Consider the following 20,125-nt stretch of genomic DNA (forward strand, 5'->3'; position numbering starts at 1 on the left):
ATGGAGTCTTCCTGAGCTGAGTTTAATCCTGGCTTTACCCCTTACTAGCTGTGTGACTTTAGGAAAGTAATATACCTACTTGCTTTGAGCATCTCTTTCTTCTTCTATAAAAGTGGATAAAACCACATACCTTAGCAGGCTGTTATGAAGAATAAGCGAATTAACTCATACAAAGCAACTTAGAACAGCAAGTGGCGTATGACAGATGTTGAATAAGGGTTGCTATGAGCCCTACCAACTGTTTCAAACTATAGGCATTTGGACCCATCAGCTCTTCTAAGAGTGTAAGGATCTTAGAGACAGGACTATTTCAGATACTTCTTTATATCTGCTCATTACCCCACACTGTTTCGTGTAATGTTCCATACGTTTACGTTTAATGGGTTATTATAATTATTTGGTTAGCATTCTGCTAACTTAGATTTTAAGTATATATGCTACAGTAAAATGCTTTTTTTAATCCAAGAATGTGGTTATGTGTTAATACCTTTATTTACAAGATTCATGGAAATCTTCTATTATTTATTACATGTTGAAAGTTGTATCTATTAAAAAGTAAAATCAGAAGTTAGTCTTCAGTATATAAAGATTGCTGATTTCATTCTCCCTCCAGTAGCTTAAAAAAAAAAAATGCGAGTACTCCTCCTTCAGTCATGTTTTGTCTTCCAGGTTTTAAAGTAAGAGGCATCTGCATCCTGTAACAGAGAGACAGTAACATGAATCACTCTCTCTGTATATTTACCCCAGTTTTGTTTGTTTTTTGTTTTGTTTGTTTTTACAAAAAAAAAAAGCTGTATCATTTTTCACTGTTAAGAATTCTTAGGGGCGCATAGGCAGCTCAGTCAGTTAAGTGTCTGACTTCAGCTCAGGTCATGATCTCGCGGTTGGTGAGTTCAAGCCCCACGTCAGGCTCTGTGCTGACAGCTCAGACCCTAAAGCCTGCTTCAGATTCTGTGTCTCCCTCTCTCTCTCTCTGTCCCTCCCCACCCCTCTCAAAAATAAATAAGCATTAAAAAAAGTAAAAAAAAAAAGAATCCTTATAAAACCTGGGCAAAGGCTTAAATTAGAATAGAAATCATAGTGAGAATTCTAGATCTACACAAACATATCTCTGTATCATATCTCCATATCTTAGTATCATTATCTCCTCTATCAGGTATAAACATCATTGATTAGCATCTGCTCATGCCATTTCTTAAATGCTGAAATCTCTATTATTACTCTTCTAGACCAGCATATCATACCTACACTAACTTGCCTTAATAAATACAAAGAATAGGTCAGGGTATTTAGGATTGAAGTATCTGACAGATAACTCTAAAATTATTTCTAGTTATTTCTAGTACATTGCTTAAAGAGTAAAACGAGGCAACCCAATAATCCTTGAGATGTGATATTTCATTTGGGAAGATATGCATTTACTACTTCCAAGAATTTGCACTAAGACAAAAAAATATGTAACAATTCAGTGCAGCTATTGTTCTTGATCCTGGAAAATAATATATATTCATAAAAACAAAGTTCCAGACATAATGTTCCCACCCTAAACAATAGAAACAAACTCAAGTATTATCAACAAGTACATTCAGTTTGGGATAAGCTATACTGGCATTATCTTAACATAGATGCCTTATAAGCAAATAGAAAATAATAGAAAAGAAGCAGGAGGAGAAAACCATAAAAAAAAAAAGTGAACAATTTTTTAAAGTTTATATGGTTTTACATAAAGAATGAGGAATTTGATCTCAGAAATGGTCTTCAGAAATGAAAGGATGCCCAGTTTCTCATTAAAAAAAAAGTGATTAGCAACAAGACCCATGTAATGAGCAATATGTTAAAGATGGTGGTAAGAAGAGAAAGGCCATCATTTTAGCAAAGTCTAGATGTAATCGAATGCTTGACTTACTGAGTAATGTCTATATTTTACAGTTATATAATCTATAAAGAAAACAAATTCACATTCTTGTGGATGTCCCAAAGAGTACAACTATTATAATAGCACCAAAAGTCTAGCCCCGGTCCCCCCAACTCCCGCATCCCTCAAAAAAGTAATTTCTATAATGTATTCTTTCTCCACCCTATTGCTTAACTCTTTGATCTTTATCTATTAGTTAAATATCCTGCTACCATCAAAACAGAAACATTAACAGCTAGTATTTAACAAGCAGGACATTCCAAGATGTGTTTTAAGGGCTTTCCATGTACTCACTTAATCTCTGTGACAATCCTATGACTAAGTGCATCATTAGTCTCCATTTTGTAGCTGGGGAGATTGACATAGAAAAGAAGTCTGAGACTGAGGGATGAGGTCATGGGACAGAGCTGGGATTTCAACCCAGGTAGCCTGGTAAGAGGCTCCATGATCTTAATCAGAGAGCTATCACCTCCCTAATACTGAGGACCTTCTTTCCCAACTCTTATCCATCACTGGGCACAATACCACTATACCAGCTGCACTCCAAATTTGAAATTCAGATGTAAATCTTTGATGAAGCTCTACCTTTTTTAAAAAAGTTTTATTTAAGTAATCTTTGCACCCCCACATGGGTTTCAAACTCACAACTCCAAGATCAAGAGTCACATGCTCTTCATACTGAGCTAGCCAGGTGCCCCAGAAGCCCCACCTTTAGAACCAACCCACACTACCACATCCCAACATTACCAAAACACTTATAAATGGCTTGGTACCAAGCAAACTCGTCCATATTACAACTTAGTAGAAAATAAATAGCCCCTTCGTTTTTCAAGCTCTGGACTTGGTGCATCATGGAAGTTTTATAACCTTTAAGTCTCTTTAAGCATTTTGTTTTGTTTTATTTTTTTCACTAATTATTTTCAGGATCCTTCAAAAATTGGGAACAAATTAAGTGCCTAACAATTTGTGGACTGCTTAAATAGTGGAAGGTTATATAATGATACATATGGTATGCTCCCACTGAATAATGCTCTTTATATATCAATCCCTGCTAACATTTCTAAAAGAACGTAGTAGTCATTGAAAATAATTTCACAATAAAAAACATCCACAGAAATAGCCTTTCTTTGCATAATCCTATCCATAATTTTTGGCTTAACTCATTACATTTTCTTGCTCTTCAAACATTAAATTCTTGTGATGGTCACAATTTTCTCAGAAATAGATCATAATATTCCTCACTTAGCTGTAGGAATGAGTGCCAAAAGAATGAACAATCACCATATTTTTTCAGACATGGACATTTTGGTACATCTCATGTGCACAGTGCTTCCAGAATGAGGCCAAAGGAACCAGCACTACACAGAGAGAGTGCATGATTTTTCACTGCATGGTAAGTGCTTTGACAGAGTAAAGCATGGGCTGAGGCCTCATCCTGGAGAGAAATTGGAGGGGAGGCCATTATCATTCCAAGGAGATGGTACCAGGTAGGAATTTGTGATGAAAAACAGTGGAGAAAGAAGACATACATTGGTCAATCAGTAAGTTTTTAGAAGATAAAATGACAATCTCTGATTTGATTTTACCTTGTAGAAATTTCTAAGACCAGTAGTAATTTATAGTAAACCAACAGATATGCCTGGGGAATACAACACTTCTTATATCTTTCGTATTTATGTCATAAAGTTGATGGGGAGTAAGAAAAGTTTTCAAGCGCTCAAAAATTTCATACTTTCTACAAGACTGATATGTATTAAGAATTGTATAAATTTGTCTTACCAAACCCTTCTTAAAGTTCTCAATTCGTTTCTTCCCTAATATGTTGGTCAGCCACCAGGCCCAGGTTGGCATATATTGCCACAAATATGCTATTAATAAAAAAGGGTGATCCGCAATCCAAACTTCTTTCAAATCATTGGCCATGCTGATTAACATCAGCCGCACACAACGACTGGTCACCATCTTGTGGGACTGGGCTACATCAATGCCTACAGACTAAGAAAATGTTAAAAAAAAAGTAAGTGAATGCTGAGTATTTATCCAAGATATTTCACAAAATTTTTTAGCTATAAAGGACTCAGAGGTCACGTAGTTGACGCTTTTACTGGGACCTCATGCCCCTTAGAAGACGTCATTGGTACTGATGGGTGTCTATAAACTGTAATGTTTCAAAAAGCCTTAGACAAATCATATATGACCAGATAAGATCATGCAGGCTAAATAAAAGATGAAGGTTCTTTGCTTTTATTTACATCCCCTTTAATTTAATGAAAATTATATATCAATTTAGCAATAAAGATTTTTAAATAAATTACTAATACATATATTTAGCAAATGAAATTCTATAAACCATGGAGTCCATAGTGAACAAATCTGGTGCTGCTAATCCAGTTAACACACTACCATTCTACAAATAAATAAACTGAAGCCCATAAAGGTAGTAACTCATCTGTGTTCACACAGATCATTAGCAGTAACCAGATCTTCCAAGTCACTTGATTCCCAAAACAGCGTGCTGCTTCTAGTTTACCTTACAGTCTTCACAGAAAATGTGAAAATATAAATCATATCTGTAAACATTTACACAGAAGCATAAACAGATTTATGTCTCAGCAGAAATTGATCTTCGTGGAGAAGGAGGAAAATTTCACGGTCTTTAGTGGGATTTTGTATCACTGGGTGATACTGGACTCATCGCAAGAAATTTGTCATCCACTTGCCAACTCACCATGTGCAGTCCAAGAGCTGAGGGAAGCACAGGCGTGTGGTCAGGCACAGGTGAAGCTAACCTAAAATTATTGCAATCCAGCCAGGCTTTTTCTAAGCTCCTTCACCATAGCTCTTCTTTAAAATCCCAGTAAGATTTAATGTGCTAAAATTCAGCCACACAAATCCTTTCAATGTTGCTGTAATTTGTGAAGTGATAGAAACTGAGTTTTTAAAATGTTGATAGCCCACATCATAGTGGATTACTTATAAGCAGTATCTTATCAACTTCTTTAGCCTTTATTAAAACTGAATGCTAAAGCACTAGCAGCTAAACTTAACAGCGGTCCTACTGCCATGAGTTAAGTTTTGCAAATAATTCATAACACAGTAACATGTTAGTGTAATATGTTAGAAAAAATTCTAAGCACAGTGATGCAATACCAATACATAACTACTAAAGCGTTCAAATTATTCTCCAACTAGAAGTTTTTTACCTTTGTGACTTCTTCAGACAGGGCATTCTTCACAATATTTGACTGCACAGGTCCTGGACAAATGTTAGAAACTACTATACCTGGGTATGTAGCAAGTTCAGTACGGAGGCAATTAAAAAAACCCTAATAGGCCAAAAACAAAAAAAAAAAACAAAAACAAAGAAAGAGGGCAACAAATAAAATTAAATACATATATCTCATGTTTGCTATTAGCACGACATTACTTTTCTTCAACTTTTTATATGGGACACTAGCACATTATCAAAATATGTTTTTAAATGCCAAGTAAAGGACAGGAAATCTCATTGGGCAAGTTTATTAAACATTTTTAACTCTAAGGGCAATCTAGGACGCTTGGGTGGCTCCGTCGGTTAAGGGTCTGACTCCTGATTTCAGTGCAGGTCATGATCTCACGGTTCGTGGGATCGAGCCCCATGTCGTGCTCAGTGCTAACAGGGCAGAGCCTGCTTAGGATTCTCTTTCTCCCTCTCTTTCTGCCCCTCCGCTGCTCACATTCTCCTCTCCCTCCCTCTCTCTCTTTCCCTCTCAAAAATAACTAAGCACTAGAAAAAAGACTGGGGGCAATTTAGAACAGGCATCCTCAGGCATCACCATCTTCTGGTAGGAATAATTGACACCTTCTGGCAGTGGTGGCTGACACCACGAGTTATGTCTCACGGTAGGCGCAGGACAGGGGAAAAACTATCCCCGGAGACTCTGACACACCCTCCCCACACCAGTCCCCATCTCCCTGCTTCTTTTGTCCCTCAAAGCAGTCTCAAGTGCCACTGCTGGCGCAAGAGGGAGCAAGAGGGATTAAATACTTGACAGAAATTATCATAGAGGAAGAAGTCAACTTTTTCTATTTATATGACTATTTTAACATACAATTTGTTTCAGCATTTATTTTTAGGGTTAGCAAGCGAGTCCGTGGCTGGTTAAAAATGTAATAGGATTGCTTCCTCAATGACTTTCATAAAAACAAGCTAGACCCTCTAGACTTGAAGATACTGGCTACTTCTGAACAAATAGGGAGTAAACATCTACTTCCCCTCCTCTCTTTTCCTAAATTAGGAAATGTTCCAAGATTACATTGGTATCAGCTGAGATAAGTATTGAAACGCCTAAACAGCTAATCTGGAGTGTGATCCAACATTAAAACAGTTACCAGCTCTTAATGCCAACCACTAACAAATAGCAGCTATAAGGGTTCACGCTGCCAGGGACCAACAAAGTGCCTGCCTCAGATGGACATGAAAAAAGTCTTTGTAAATCAATGAACTCTCGTATCCTTAACCTCTCTACAGCAAAAGAGGAGAGAGGACACCATGAAAGCCAATACATCATGTTAAACCTCTCCTTGTCTGAAGTCACATCTAGTATAGTGTGTGAACTTTTCAGTGATAAATAAATTCACTCTATAGCTTGTTGGGAATCAGGGAAGGAAATGTGTTCTTCCAAAAGTACTTCTTAGTCCTAGTGTTCAGCTACTGGTTTAACTAACTGGAGTCTCAACCTGCCACACTGTATAACAGGATCAAATCCAGTAATAAAACAGTGAGTCCTGGAAGGCAGGCCAGATAGCTCAGGTTGCATTTTAGTGAAAGCACTCTGCATGTCAGGAAGATAGTGGGCTGCCTTCCCTCATCCACCTGCCTGAGACTTGCCCATCTGCTCTGCAGGAAGTGACTACTACCCCATTACCAAATATGGGGAAATCATCAGTGTAGCAATCTGTTTCATCACTCTCTGCAACCGTCTCTCTCCACAGCAGAAAGAGGATACCCTAAAGAACCAAAGCTTCAGATCCTCATGACTCTGTGAAGGCCATTCAGCTGTTGCATCTCATTATTCCAACAGCGAAACATTCCACTTATGCTGACTTTCAACAGCATTAATTATAAATTATGTGTCTCCTACTGGCCTTAGGATCTAATTTGTTCTATGTTACAGTTTAATAATATTTCTTCATATCCATTCTTAAGCCAATATTAAAAAGTCATTTGTTTCTATAGTCACAGCTAGTAAGTTATTGTAGCCCAAATCAAGCTTTCTCCCAGCCTCTGCCTTGACTGGATTTTCTTCTTTCAGTGAAGCCACAGTAAATAGGGTCAAGACTAGTCCCAGTAGGGATACGAAGCCCAGTCTAATCATCCAGCGGGGAGCTCCTACTTCTGACATGAAAATATACTTAGACTAGATAAATGCCAACTACAACGGGGAAGGAGAAAGAAGTCAGAGAAATGGGAAGGGTAAGTACATCAAGTGTGTGTGGAAGAAATGGGGGGTAGAGTTTCCATGAAGATGTGATAGAAATGAGGATGAGGGTGACATGTTGAGCAGACTATACACTTCTTTAGGGTGGGGACCATTTCTTATCTTTATATCCCCAGGATCCACTGCTATGCACAGCATGGCACAGTGTCGGTACTCAGTACATGTTTGCTGAATTAGGAAGAGGCGAGTGAGATTCAAGTCTTTTTTAGCATCTTCTGGGGATGTCCTCTACCCAAGGTCTCCTTGGGTCTCTCTTGCTATTCCCCTACATCACTGCCCCGTTCCAATGACCTCTTGCAGTGATGGCCATATCTCCCATATACATATTTAGATCAGAGCTGAGTTTGAGCAGTCTTACCCGGAGAGCATGTTTGCTGGCACAATATCCACTAGAAAGGGGCGCAGATATGATACCCAGGAGGCTATTCACAGTAACAATCTTTCCTTGTTTCCTCTCGATCATGTGAGGCAGAACACACATTGTCAAGGACAGTGTCCCTAAGTAGTTAAGCTCTATTAGCTCCTTGTAGACGTCCAGGCTGGTCTCCACAAACAAAGAACGCTGAGATCTTCCAGCATTGTTGACCAGAATGTCGATCTAGTTAAATAAAATTAGAAAAGGGGCACTTTGGGGATGACCTGTAAATGGACTGATACAATTCTTAGGGATGGCTGGTTATATTGTTAACTTGAAGAATCATTGGAATGGAATGGTGAATTTCTAGCAGTCAGCAATAAAGAGATAAAATAAAAACCACAATTCACCTACGGAATTAATTTCCCATCATAAAAATAAAAGGCACAGTGAATTTTTACCTTCTTTTGTTCTACATGAAGGAATTAGTACTTAGTAAGGTATGGAAAGTACTAATTACATAAATCCAAAGACTTAAAGTATAAAAGACTCATGGGCATTGATCTCACTGCATGGACCCATTTGCCTAAAATCCTTTAAATGACAGCACACAAAGAAAGGAATCTCTTTTGTAGCTACCTATTTCAAAGCAAGACTTACCAATTCAAAATGGCTACTTACTTTACCAAACTCCTGGAGGACCATTTTGGTAGCCGCCTCATGGGAACTTCTGTCAGTCAGGTCAAGTGGCAAAACGAGTATATCTTTGTCTTTTAAATTGCCATTCTCTAAATAAAGACATTTAAAAATTAGTGCAGAAGTTGTAAGATAGTCCAATCAAGCTTCTGGCTACTTGGTGTTAAGTTTAATACCCACCCTATAACTGGACTTGGCAAAAACTCATTTCTGAGTGGCCTTGTGGAAGAATTTCTCTCAGTGACCAAGAGGACTGGCAGTAATAAGGCAATATCTAATCAGACAAAAAGCTGGCTGGGTACACAGGAAGTAGTATGGCTCTCTTCAACTTGAATACGGACAGTCTAACATTGGAACAGACTCTACAAGAAACCATGATTATACTACAAGCTAAAAAAAAAAATTAGAGCTTTTTCTTTAGAAGTACAGAGATATATTTGTTTCATTACAGGCTCAGAAAGTATAGTTGCTCTTTTACACACATTAAAACATAAAAACAATTTATGCTTCACATTAGTAAGACATTCAGAGTTAACCCAGTCACATGACACACAGAAGCTTCCTTCCAGACAAGGATTCAGGGATGCAAACATGGAACAGGACACCCTCAAATTGCCAATCGAGAAACATGTTGGCCCTTTCTGTCACTACTCATCAAAAGAGTACGTTTTGAAATACAACCAGTAAAGCCAATAAGAAAGGCAGGTAGAGAAAATAAACAAGGTACAAAGGTTTTATGGACAAACTGTTAAGCTGTGAAACATCAACTGTTTTAAAAAAAGAAATGGAAATGCTTGCACCAGTGATCTGACAGATAAAAGGAAAAGTCAGCCTTAGTCTAGCAGACACATGCTGACATGGTTCATTTCTGCCAGTACAGAACTTGCAAGTCTCAACAGCCAGAGGAAGTGTCCCAGTGCAAAGCATAAGAGGCCTCTGAAGGCAATATTGTGAAAGAGGCCTTGTGGCCTTGCTACTGACTCTCTTTTCTGCATGGTTAACTCCATCAGCAAACTGAAAGAAAATTGTTTCAAGAATGACAGGTAGAGAAATGACCCAAAGAATGGTCTGCTTGAAAATTCAAAATTATCTCATTTTAGGTACTGTTTCATGACAAATGATAACTTGTTTTCTTTTTTTTTTTTTTTAACGTTTATTTATTTTTGAGACAGAGAGAGACAGAGCATGAGCAGGGGAGGGGCAGAGAGAGAGGGAGACACAGAATCTGAAACAGGCTCCAGGCTCTGAGCTGTCAGCACAGAGCCCGATGCGGGGCTCAAACTCACGGACCTCGAGATCGTGACCTGAGCCGAAGTCGGACGCTTAACCGACCGAGCCACCCAGGCGCCCCTGATAACTTGTTTTCAAGTGAACACATCTATACCAAAACCTAAACCAAAAAAAATTAAAAATAAATAAAAGTTAAAAAAAAAATAACATTGTTGCTCCCTATATGAATATTACCTCAAGCTGCATTTTAAAACCTAATTCAATTCCTGTTCTTTCATTTTTTTTGTTCTTTCATTTTTATAACAAAAATCTTATAGTGTCCCATATGACTTTAATATCTGCTATTTCAGCAAAATGAAGAAGGATCCTTTCTAGTTAAATTTCTATGGTTACACACATGAATGCCATATATAAGAACCAAACTGTTCTTTCTCTAAGACAAAAGTATAAAGTACGTGGTCACTGAAAATCCGCCAGCATTCGCGGTGCCTGGGTGGCTTAGTTGGTTAAGCGCCCAACTTCAGCTCAGGTCATGATCTCACAGTTCCGTGAGTTTGAGCGCCACATTGGGCCTTGTGCTGACAGCTCAGAGCCTGGAGCCTGTTTCGGATTCTGTGTCTCCCTCTCTCTCTGCTTCTCCCCTGCTCGCTCTCTCTCTCTCTCTCTCTCAAAAATAAATAAACATTAAAAAAAAAAAAAAAGAAAATCCACTAGCATTTAAAAGAATTCGTGATCAGTCTCTAATATCAAGAGTCAGCACAAAATAAAAATAGAAGGCACACACAGATCAATGGAACAAAATAGAAAATTCAGAAGTAAATCCACAATTACATGGTCAATTAATCTTTGACAAAACAAGAAAGAATATCCAATGGGAAAAAAACAGTTTCTCCAACAAATGGTGTTGGGAAAACTGGACAGCAACATGCAAAAGAATGAAACTGGACCACTTTCTTACACCATACACAAAAATAAATTCAAAATGGATTAAAGACCCAAATGGGAGACATGAAACAATCAAAATCCTAGAAGGGGATACAGGCAGTAACTTCTCTGACATCAGCTGCAGCAACTGTTTTCTAGACAGGTCCCCTGAGGCAAGGGAAAGGAAACAACAGCAAAAATAAACTATTGGAACTACATCAAAATAAAAAGCTTCCATACAGCCAAAGAAATAATCAACAAAACTAAAAGGCAACTAAAAGAATGAGAGAAGATATTTGCAAATGACATATCCAGTAAAGGGCTAGTATCCAAAATATATAAAGAACTTACAAAAACTCAACCCCCACAAAACAAATAAATCAATTAAACAAGGGGCAGAATTTGCAATGATGTGGGTAGAGCTACAGAGTATTATGCTAAGGAAAATACATCAGTTAGAGAAAGACAAATACCACATGATTTCACTCATATGTGAAATTTAAGAAACAAAACAAACAAGTATAGGGCAAAAAGAGAGAGAGAGGCAAACAAAGAAATAGACTCTTTTATAGAGAATAAATTGATGGTTACCAGAGGGGAGGGAGTGGAGGGATGGGTTGAATAGGGGATGGGGATTAAGGAGTGCACTTGTGATGAGCACCAGATGATGTATGTGTTAATCACCATATTGTACACCTGAAACTACTATAACACTGTATGTTAACTAACTAGAAGTAAAATAAAAACTTAAAAAAAAAAAGAAGAAGAAAAGTAGAAAGGCATCAGAAAAGAAAAGGAAGGGGCAAGAGCAGCTACTGAAGAGATGCCCAAAGAAAGAGAATTTGGATCTAAGCATTTGGAGTATCTGGAACCAGAGCAGATAATATGCCCAGGAAAATCCCACTCTTAACTTCTAAAAATCTCAAAATTGTATTTGAATGTGAATTCTGGTTGATTTCCAGGAAGCTGCTATGGTTTTAGATTTACTCACCAAGGCACCTTCTCTTCACCCTCTCCAGCTCCTGCACTCTTCTGGCTGACAGCACAAGGGAGACTCCTAGTTTAGACAGCTGGTAAACCAGCTCTTCACCGATCCCGCTCGATGCTCCAGTCACCCATACCACCATATCGGTCAGCTCCCATTCTAGTGAGAAATAAGTGCAGCCTGAGGGCAGAAACTAAGCTCTGGATTACACCCATAAATCAAAGATTACCAAAAAGACAGTCTTAAACAATACCACAAAATATGAAGGCATAATGTGCGGAGTTTAAAAATTCTAATAGCCTAGGGGTGCCTGGGTGGCTCAGTCAGTTGAGTATCTGACTCTTGATTTTGACTCATGTCATGATCCCAGGGTTGTGGGATCCAGCCCCACATAGGGCTCCACACTCAGCATAGAGCCTGCTTGGGATCTTCTCTCTCTCTCTCTCACTCTCTCCCTCTCTTTCCCCCACCATCTGCCCCTCTCCCCTGCTTGTACACTCTCTCTAAAATAAAAAAAACTTTTTTTTCACTATCCTATATTTATGGGCTTGATTCTGGTGATGTTCTCACAGGTATATACCTACCTCAAATTCACTGAGTTGTATATTTTAAATATGTAGTTTTTATGCTACTCATACCTCAATAAAGTGATATAAATTTTTTTAATTAAATATCCTCAGAAAGCACCTCCTACCTAATTTTTTTTTAAAAAGCATGAATACAAATATATTAGTAACAGTTATCAACACACTGTATTATATATTCCCGACTCTTGGGTGAGTTTTCCTGACTTTACTCTAGGACAAGCCTTATAACTTGATGATCTGACTCCCAGGCTCTATTTATTTATGTATTCAATTGAGAAAAATTAGTCTAAGTGAATAAAAAGTCTATCTGAATTGCTTTCTCACTTCCTTATCCATGAAATGAGGGATTCAGATAAGATGATCACTAAAGGTCCCATCCAGTTCTGAATTCTATTATTCTAATTTCTTGCAATGGAGGTATTGATGATGAATCTGAATATACCAAGCTCTACTCTAAGGTATGGTGGTATCATTCTGGATTTTTGTTTTCCTCATTTGTCAATCATATCTGATGCCTATCAATTAAAAGTCACTTTATAAAAGTGCTTGCTCCTCAAAGGCCTGAGCTTTCTTCTTGGAGAATAACAGTTCACCCAAGATTAAATGCATACGATAGAGAAATGAAATGCTGTACTCTGCTTGCCCAATCATGTTCTTGTGAAAAACTATAAAAATGTTACAGCTCTAAACCAAAGAGTGGTTTATTCTCCTTTCCTCCAATGAAAAGCTTATTTGCACTGCAGGACATGAGAGCCACTGTCTATCTGAATTGCAGGGGAGGAGCTAGATGTACCTGGGCTTTTTTTTTTTTTTTTTAAGTTTATTTATTTATTTTGAGGGAGACAGAGAGAGAGAGAGAGAGAGAGAGAGCACGCGCATGCACGCGCGCACCATCAGGGGAGGGGAAAATCTGAGAGAGGGAGAGAGACAGAATCCCAAGCAGGCTCAGCGCTGTCAGCGCAGAGCCCAAACTGGGGCACCAACCCATGAGCTATGAGATCATGACCTGAGCTGAAGTCAAGAGCCTGATGCTCAACGACTGAGTCACCCAGGTGCCCCACACACCTCTGATTTTAGATCATAAACATTAAAATCAGGAAATCAGTTTACTGTTTTAGTCAAACAAGTCTAAAACCTAACTGTCGGGTTAACAGTACGAGCTCTGATTTTAGATCATAAACATTAAAATCAGGAAATCAGTTTACTGTTTTAGTCAAACAAGTCTAAAACCTAATTGTCGGGTTAACAGTACGAGCTCTGGACTGCCAGGGTTCAAATCCCGGCTCCATCACACACAGCAGTGAAATGCCCCCATGTGAGAACTTGGTGCCTTAATGTTCACAACTGGAAAACTGGATTAATAACAAAACCTCCCTCAAAGCATTGTTGAGAAAAGTAAGTTAGTAAGTAAAGTACCCCGAGCAGTATCTGACATATACTCAGTGCTTAATAAAATGTCAACTCACTATTGCTAAAAGTGTTTAACAAATAGACTTTTCAGCAGCAAAACATAGAATATTCACCCAATAATGTATGTTCTAATTTCTCTAGCAAGGGGCAATGGGGTTACTAACTATAAAGGCTTTATATGTTTTTATTATTTCCTATGTGCTTAAACACAGTACCTTATTAAAACAAGGTATTACAAGGTAAAACAAATCTTACAAGAAATTCATGAAATAAGAATTATCTCAATTTTATAAAAAAGGAAGCTGAGGATTACAGACATTAATTTACCTCACTAGACTGTAAATTCCCTTAAAACTGGGACCCTATCTGCCTTGTTCACTATTCAGTGCCTAGCATAGAGACTGGAATATAGAAAGAACTCCATCAATAACTATTCAGTAAACACCCAACAACCCTAGGAGAGCTGGGATATAAGCCCAGGTACAGGGCCACCAGGGTGGTTCAGTCAGTTAAGCATCCAACTCTTGATACCAGCTCAGGTCATTATCTCACTGTTCATGAGTTCAAGCACCTCATCAGGCTCTCTGCTGACAGAGCGGAACCTGCATGGCATTCTCTATCTCCCTCTCTCCCTCCCTCAGTGGTGGTCTCTCTTGCATGCGCACTGTCTCTCTCAAAATAAATAAATAAGCTTAAAAAAAAATCCCAGGTACATTTAGCTCCAAAGTCCACACCCTGACCACTAGCCTATGGTGCTCACATTTTAAAATGATCAATATTTTATTTCATTTTTTTTTTTAGTTTATTTATTTATTTTGAGAGAGAGGGAGAGAGAATGCCAAGCAGGCTCTGTGCCATCAGCACAGAGCCGGACATGGGGCTCGATTTTACAAACTGTGAGAATATGATCAATATTTTAAAACCCAACTGTTTCTTAGCCATTCAAGAAACTATAGCTTGTCTTCAGTTAAAAGGTTTCATGTAAATATCTGAACTAAGGTTGCAACCATCCTGAATACTATGTCTAGGCTGTAATTCTTTCCCATCACATGATGTACTTTTACGGAAATGCACAAGCGAGAACTTCATCAGGAATGGTAGAGTGTATATTCAGATAATAATCATTTACTCACTCACTGACTACTCACTGTTCCAAAGTTCTGCAATACTCAGTCTACAGGGTGACTCTAGTTGTTTGTAACTATTTACTAACTAGCATAGAATAAAAATTTCTCCATTTTTACGCCAATAAGCAAATATTACTTAAAACCAACAATGAAAACCCCTTAGCTCATGTGTACCTTAGTATACCTGCACTTCTGGCCCCTTTCTTCCCACCATGGAGAGGAAAGCTTTTGTATTTAGCACCAACTCTTGTTTACCAATTCCACAGAAGATAGCAGAAATCATGGTCTCCCCTACAGAGTCTCTGAAAGCAGATCCTCAGAGCTGGAAGGAAACTTAGCAGTTCAACCCCCAACCCAGTTTGAGAATTCTCTCAAGGCACGGACTAATGTCTACTTAATTCCCTCACAGAATGAGGAAGCTAGTTATCTCCAAAGCACCCCCTCCTTTTTAGACTAGTCTAATCATTCAAGGGGGGCAAGGATTTTTTTTTTGAGAGAGAGAGAGAGAGAAAGAAAAGAGAGAGCATGAGAAGGGAAGAGGGGCACAGGGAGATAGAGAGAATCTTAAACAGGCTCCACGCTCAGCACAGAGCCCCACACAGGGCTCGTTCCCATGACCCTTGGATCATGACTGAGCTGAAATCAAGAGTTGGATGCTCAACTGACTGAGCCACCCAAGCATCCCAAGGATTCTTTCTTCTACTGTGATATACCTTCAATTTCTGCTACCCAGCAGCAGTCAGCAGCAGTTCTGCCTTGTGGTAACAGAAAGAATAAAATCAGGCATGCCTCGCACATGACAATCCCTTGTATATTTGAAGAGAGCTGACGTGTCTTCCCTAAATCCTCTCATCATCTCTTGCTTCTCTAAGGCTAAATAAACACCTCCAGTGTCTATGACCTTCCCTCAGATGACATGGCCTCAGGTTTCCTCACTCTTTGGCTCACACCCCACTGCACAAACTCTAGCTGGTCAATGTTCCTATTGAAGAGAACTAGCCGCAGAAGGATCCAGGATTCCCGTGGGGTCTGGACAATGGCTGGTTGAGCCACTGCGGTGTCCCCAGTGTGCAGCACAGAGGCCAGCACAGACAAGCCTTTATTCAGAAGACATCTGTTGTGGACTGCTATTCGTTGCTTCAGCGACTACACGCCTCCCAGGCTTGCCTAATCTTTTCTGGCAGTCATTTCACAGTTCACTCCTATTGAGGTTACTGCCAACAAAAACCCGAGTTTTCCCCAGATGTGCTGCTGCTGGAAACTTTTCCTGCTCTGGACTTGTGCCATGGATTTTTCTGGATCTGTGTCAGTATCTATGATTAGTCACCCTTAGATTTCACCATGTAAGATATACGCTTGGGAACATGGAGAGTTTCTTTAGAAGGATATGTGAAAGCAGAAATGTTGGTTGCCTCCAGAGAGGCATACTTGGTGGCTGGGGGCAACTTTTCACCATAAGTCCTTTTGTATCTTTATTTTAAGTTTATTTATTTATTTTTGAAAGACAGAGAGCGCAAGTGGGGGCAGGGCAGAGAGAGAGAGGGAGAGAGAGAATCCCAAGCAGGCTCCACACTGTCAGTCAGGAGCCCAATGTGGGGCTCGAACTCACACACCATGAGATCGCGACCCAAGCAGAAACCAAGAGTTGGATGCTTAACCAACTGAGCTACCCAGGTGCCCCTCCTTTTGTATCTTTAAATTCTGTAGTATATAAGAATATTGTCTATTTTTTAAAGTGACAAAAATAATAAACCTATGGAGAAGACAAGGAGGATTTATTAAAAAAAAAAAATTTTTTTTTTTTTTACCTTAATAGAGTTTGCCTATCTTTCCAATCTAAACCGTTTTGGGAACCTGATGGGAACCTGAGTGTATCTCCATGTTCCTTTAAGTTTGTTTCATTATCACCAGCCCCCAACCTCCAGTAGTCTTTCTAGTCATTTTTTTCTTAAAAACTCCCCCAATGAAATTGTAACTCCAGATACACTGTGTATCTCACATATATCTGTGCTTTATACATAAAAGGAGTTCTAGAAAGCTTACTCTTCAGTCAATGCAGGTTTAAGAATGACTAAATTTAAAAATGAAGTTAAGGGGCGCCTGGGTGGCTCAGTCCGTTGGGTGTCCGACTTCGGCTCAGGTCATGATCTTGCAGTCCGTGAGTTCGAGCCCCGCGTAGGGCTCTGTGCTGACAACTCAGAGCCTGGAGCCTGTTTCACATTCTGTGTCTCCCTCTCTCTCTGACCCTCCCCCATTCATGCTCTGTCTCTCTCTGTCTCAAAAATAAATAAACGTTAAAAAAAAAAATTAAAAAAAAATGAAGTTAAAAGTTAAATTAAAATTTAAAATTTAAAAGCCATCACCATTTAACATTACAACTTTATTTGCTGAATAACTTTTAATGTGATTTATTTACTTAGATAAATGACAATGTATCAAATTAATATGCAAATTAGTCAATTATACAAGTAAATAATAATAGCAATGTAATTAAATGCATGTTAAAATCCTTTAAAACTATTTTTCCAGCCAAAGTAAAACACTGAAAAAATTAAGTGAATTTCTTAAAAATTATTTTTGGTCACCTTAACTTTCAGTTTTTGCTTGATATGCGATAACCTGTAATTTAACTAGCTATTAGATATTCATTCAGACATTGTCTCAACGTTTTCCCTTTTCAGCACTTGACATGACTAATGGATCAAATAACTTCTACAGAATTAAGTTTTAAAAAGAAATTATTTGTATGTAATTCTCAAAGTCCAAGTTAACATAAAAGCACTCAGGATCAAATGTAAATATCCACAAAGTAGCCACAAGGCAGCCATCAGGCAAGAGAAGGTCTGATCAAGAGAGGGTCTGACAATCCCAGCCATCTATCTGCCTGCCACACGTTGACTTTGCACAGGTGTAGTGTATTTTCCATGAACTCAATAATGTCAGCACTCCAGATGTTATACCCAAGAAAATGCAACGAGAGAAATGAAATACTAAGGAATAAGATTTTGTCAGGTACAGTTGAGCTTTGAAGGGACACAAAACACTGCACCATCTAAGTTTTTGTTGGTTGGTTGGTTGGTTTGTTGTTGGTCCTCAAGAACCTGTTTTGACATCCTTGAAAGCCATATGGCTCCCCTTCCCTCCCAGACCCGTTTTGAAAGCGATGTATTATCTTCTGAACTGCTAGCCATCACTTCCAAGTAAACTTCCTCACGTGCTTTTTGGGTATTTTCACACAGGAAACTAGGTCCAGGGAAAGTCCACTTCCCTGAGCCCTTATGGATCCAAAGCCTAGCTCTGGCTGGGTCATTTAATGTCTCTGAATATTGGTTTCCCCACCTGGAAAATAAGATCAATAACGCCTGCTTTGTAAGAGTCTCTGTAAAGGCTGGAGGTCGCGTGTGTAAAGGGCGGTGCCCATTGCTTTTAGCGCAAAGAATGCAGTAGTAAACGACGACCAAATTTCAAGCAGGGCACAGATGAAAGTGGGATAGGCAGAATGCCCCTCAATGTGCCTGTAATGATCTATCTCGGGGCAAAATGCCAATCCAGGTCTTTCTAGGGGAATAAGTAGGTAGGTAGGTAACTCCGGGTTATTTCATTTTATTTCACAACTCAGAATGAGGGAACAACTTCAGGATGTAGAAAAACCGAGCTCCAGTTCTCGAAAGGAGGCTCCCGTACAAACTCAGGGGACTGGCAGTGTTTCTCGGTATCGTCGTCCGCGCACGCAGCAGCAGAATCCCTGGGGGCCTGATTAAGAACTTCCAGCACTCAGGGCGCCCCGCCCATTCCAGCGCCCTCTGACTTTGGCAACCAGGCATGTCCTCCCTGACCCGGACGAAAGACAAAGGGGCAGACCCGCCTTCTGGGCCCCGGCTTTTTCCTCCCCCACCGTCAGCCCCAGGGAAAGGCACGGAAGCTCCACACCACCCGGTGGGAGGCGGGGACAGCGGGGACGGGCGCCCGGAACCCGACCTCCCACTCTGGAGGCGCGGCTGCGGGTCCTCACCTGGGCGTCGCCCCTGCCACTCGGCCCACAGCAAGGTCAGGTCGCCATCCGCCCGCAGGAAGCGCAGCAGCTGCACCACGAGCGCGAGAAGCGCGCACAGCGCCAGCAGCCAGAGCAGCAACTCCCAGCTCATCGCGGCCGCGCACGCCCGGCCCCGCCTGGGGAAACACAGAACCCGTATGAGCCGCGGCGCGGTGCACGGAAATCAGCGCGGCCTCCTCCTCGTGGGCCGGAGAGCCGCACCGCCCCGGCTCCGCCCAGAGAGTGGACAGGAGGGAGGGGCGGTCTGGGCGCGCCGCACCACCCGGCTGGGAGCCGCGCCCCGGGCCGCGTGGAGGGGCGGGAAAAGCCCTCACGCCCCGCCCAGTGCCCCGTGCCCCGCAACTGCTGAGCATGCTTCGTCTGCGTGTACGCCTGAGGAAGGGTTGCTGCTGAGACGCCAGGCGTGGGTGACTTAAAGACTCGGCGGTACTGCCGGTACTACCGTAGCCACAAGGTTTGTAATATCAAGAAGGATTCTTTAACAGTTGTTTTGAGGGGATATAGTTCCAAGGCTCGGGTTGTGTCAAAAGGAAGAGCACAAAGAGTCCAACCTATGAATGCGACTTCCTCCGTCCTCATCTTTCTTAACTAAATAAACCCAACAAACTATCAAACTGTTTTCCACCCCACCCCCAATTAACCGGGTCTCTGGAGTTGGCCCCTTGATTTAAATACGGAAAACAATGTTGCATAAGACACTTGCCTTCTTGCTGGAGGAGAAAGTGCAGTTTCGGCCAAAATTGTCCATGAGCACCAGATCTAGGAGCAGGATTGGGGACCTGAGCCAAGCTGGTTCCGTCCTCAGCAACCCTAAGTAAATTATTTATCTTTATGTACTCACAAACAGTAGGGAGGTTTAAATAAAAAAATGTAAAGGGCACAGTAGTTCATACACAATAATCCATTCTTTTATAATTATGAGAATTCATTCTCATTTATTATTTATTGTTTCCATTATAATTATCACATCTTAGAGTCCAGCCTGAAAGACAAGGGCTTTGTTTATAAACTTCTATATCCTGGACCTATAGAATTACCCTTGCATGTGAAAGCAGTAAGAATGTTTAAATTGTGATGATATGGTTCTGATTCTCCGAGGAAGATGTACACTAACTAAACTTGGATCTTGGCTGATTGCTTACCTCTCTTATAACTTGGTATAATATTGCTCAAGAGCTGACCTCTTGTTACCTTTGCAATATGGGTTTTATTTTTCTTATGATAAGTGAGTTTTAAAATAAGGTGCTTTGGGGCGCCTGGGTGGCTCAGTCGGTTAAGCATCCGACTTCGGCTCAGGTCATGATCTTGCGGTCCGTGGGTTCGAGCCCCGCATCAGGCTCTGTGCTGACTGCTCAGAGCCTG

At 40.2% G+C, this 20,125-nt stretch overlaps 1 protein-coding gene across 2 annotated transcripts; it reads right to left on the reverse strand.

Moving 5' to 3' along the window:
• Positions 1–468: 468 nt before the first annotated feature.
• Positions 469–18,985, reverse strand: DHRS7 (dehydrogenase/reductase 7). Of its 2 annotated transcripts, none has more exons than XM_042943407.1 (7): positions 18,722–18,985; positions 11,592–11,744; positions 8,432–8,538; positions 7,754–7,993; positions 5,119–5,241; positions 3,695–3,910; positions 469–695 (listed from the first exon to the last, which is right to left on the reverse strand). In XM_042943407.1, exons 1-7 carry the CDS (start codon positions 18,852–18,854, stop codon positions 648–650), a joined length of 1,020 nt encoding a protein of 339 aa, XP_042799341.1. In that variant the 5' UTR covers positions 18,855–18,985; the 3' UTR covers positions 469–647. The 2 variants fall into 2 exon arrangements, with proteins under 2 accessions (XP_042799341.1, XP_042799339.1); XM_042943405.1 differs by having other exon boundaries at positions 11,592–11,765.
• Positions 18,986–20,125: the final 1,140 nt, after the last annotated feature.

The sequence above is a fragment of the Panthera leo genome, chromosome B3 (genome assembly GCF_018350215.1).
Source record: "Panthera leo isolate Ple1 chromosome B3, P.leo_Ple1_pat1.1, whole genome shotgun sequence".
Classification (NCBI taxonomy): domain Eukaryota; kingdom Metazoa; phylum Chordata; class Mammalia; order Carnivora; family Felidae; genus Panthera; species Panthera leo.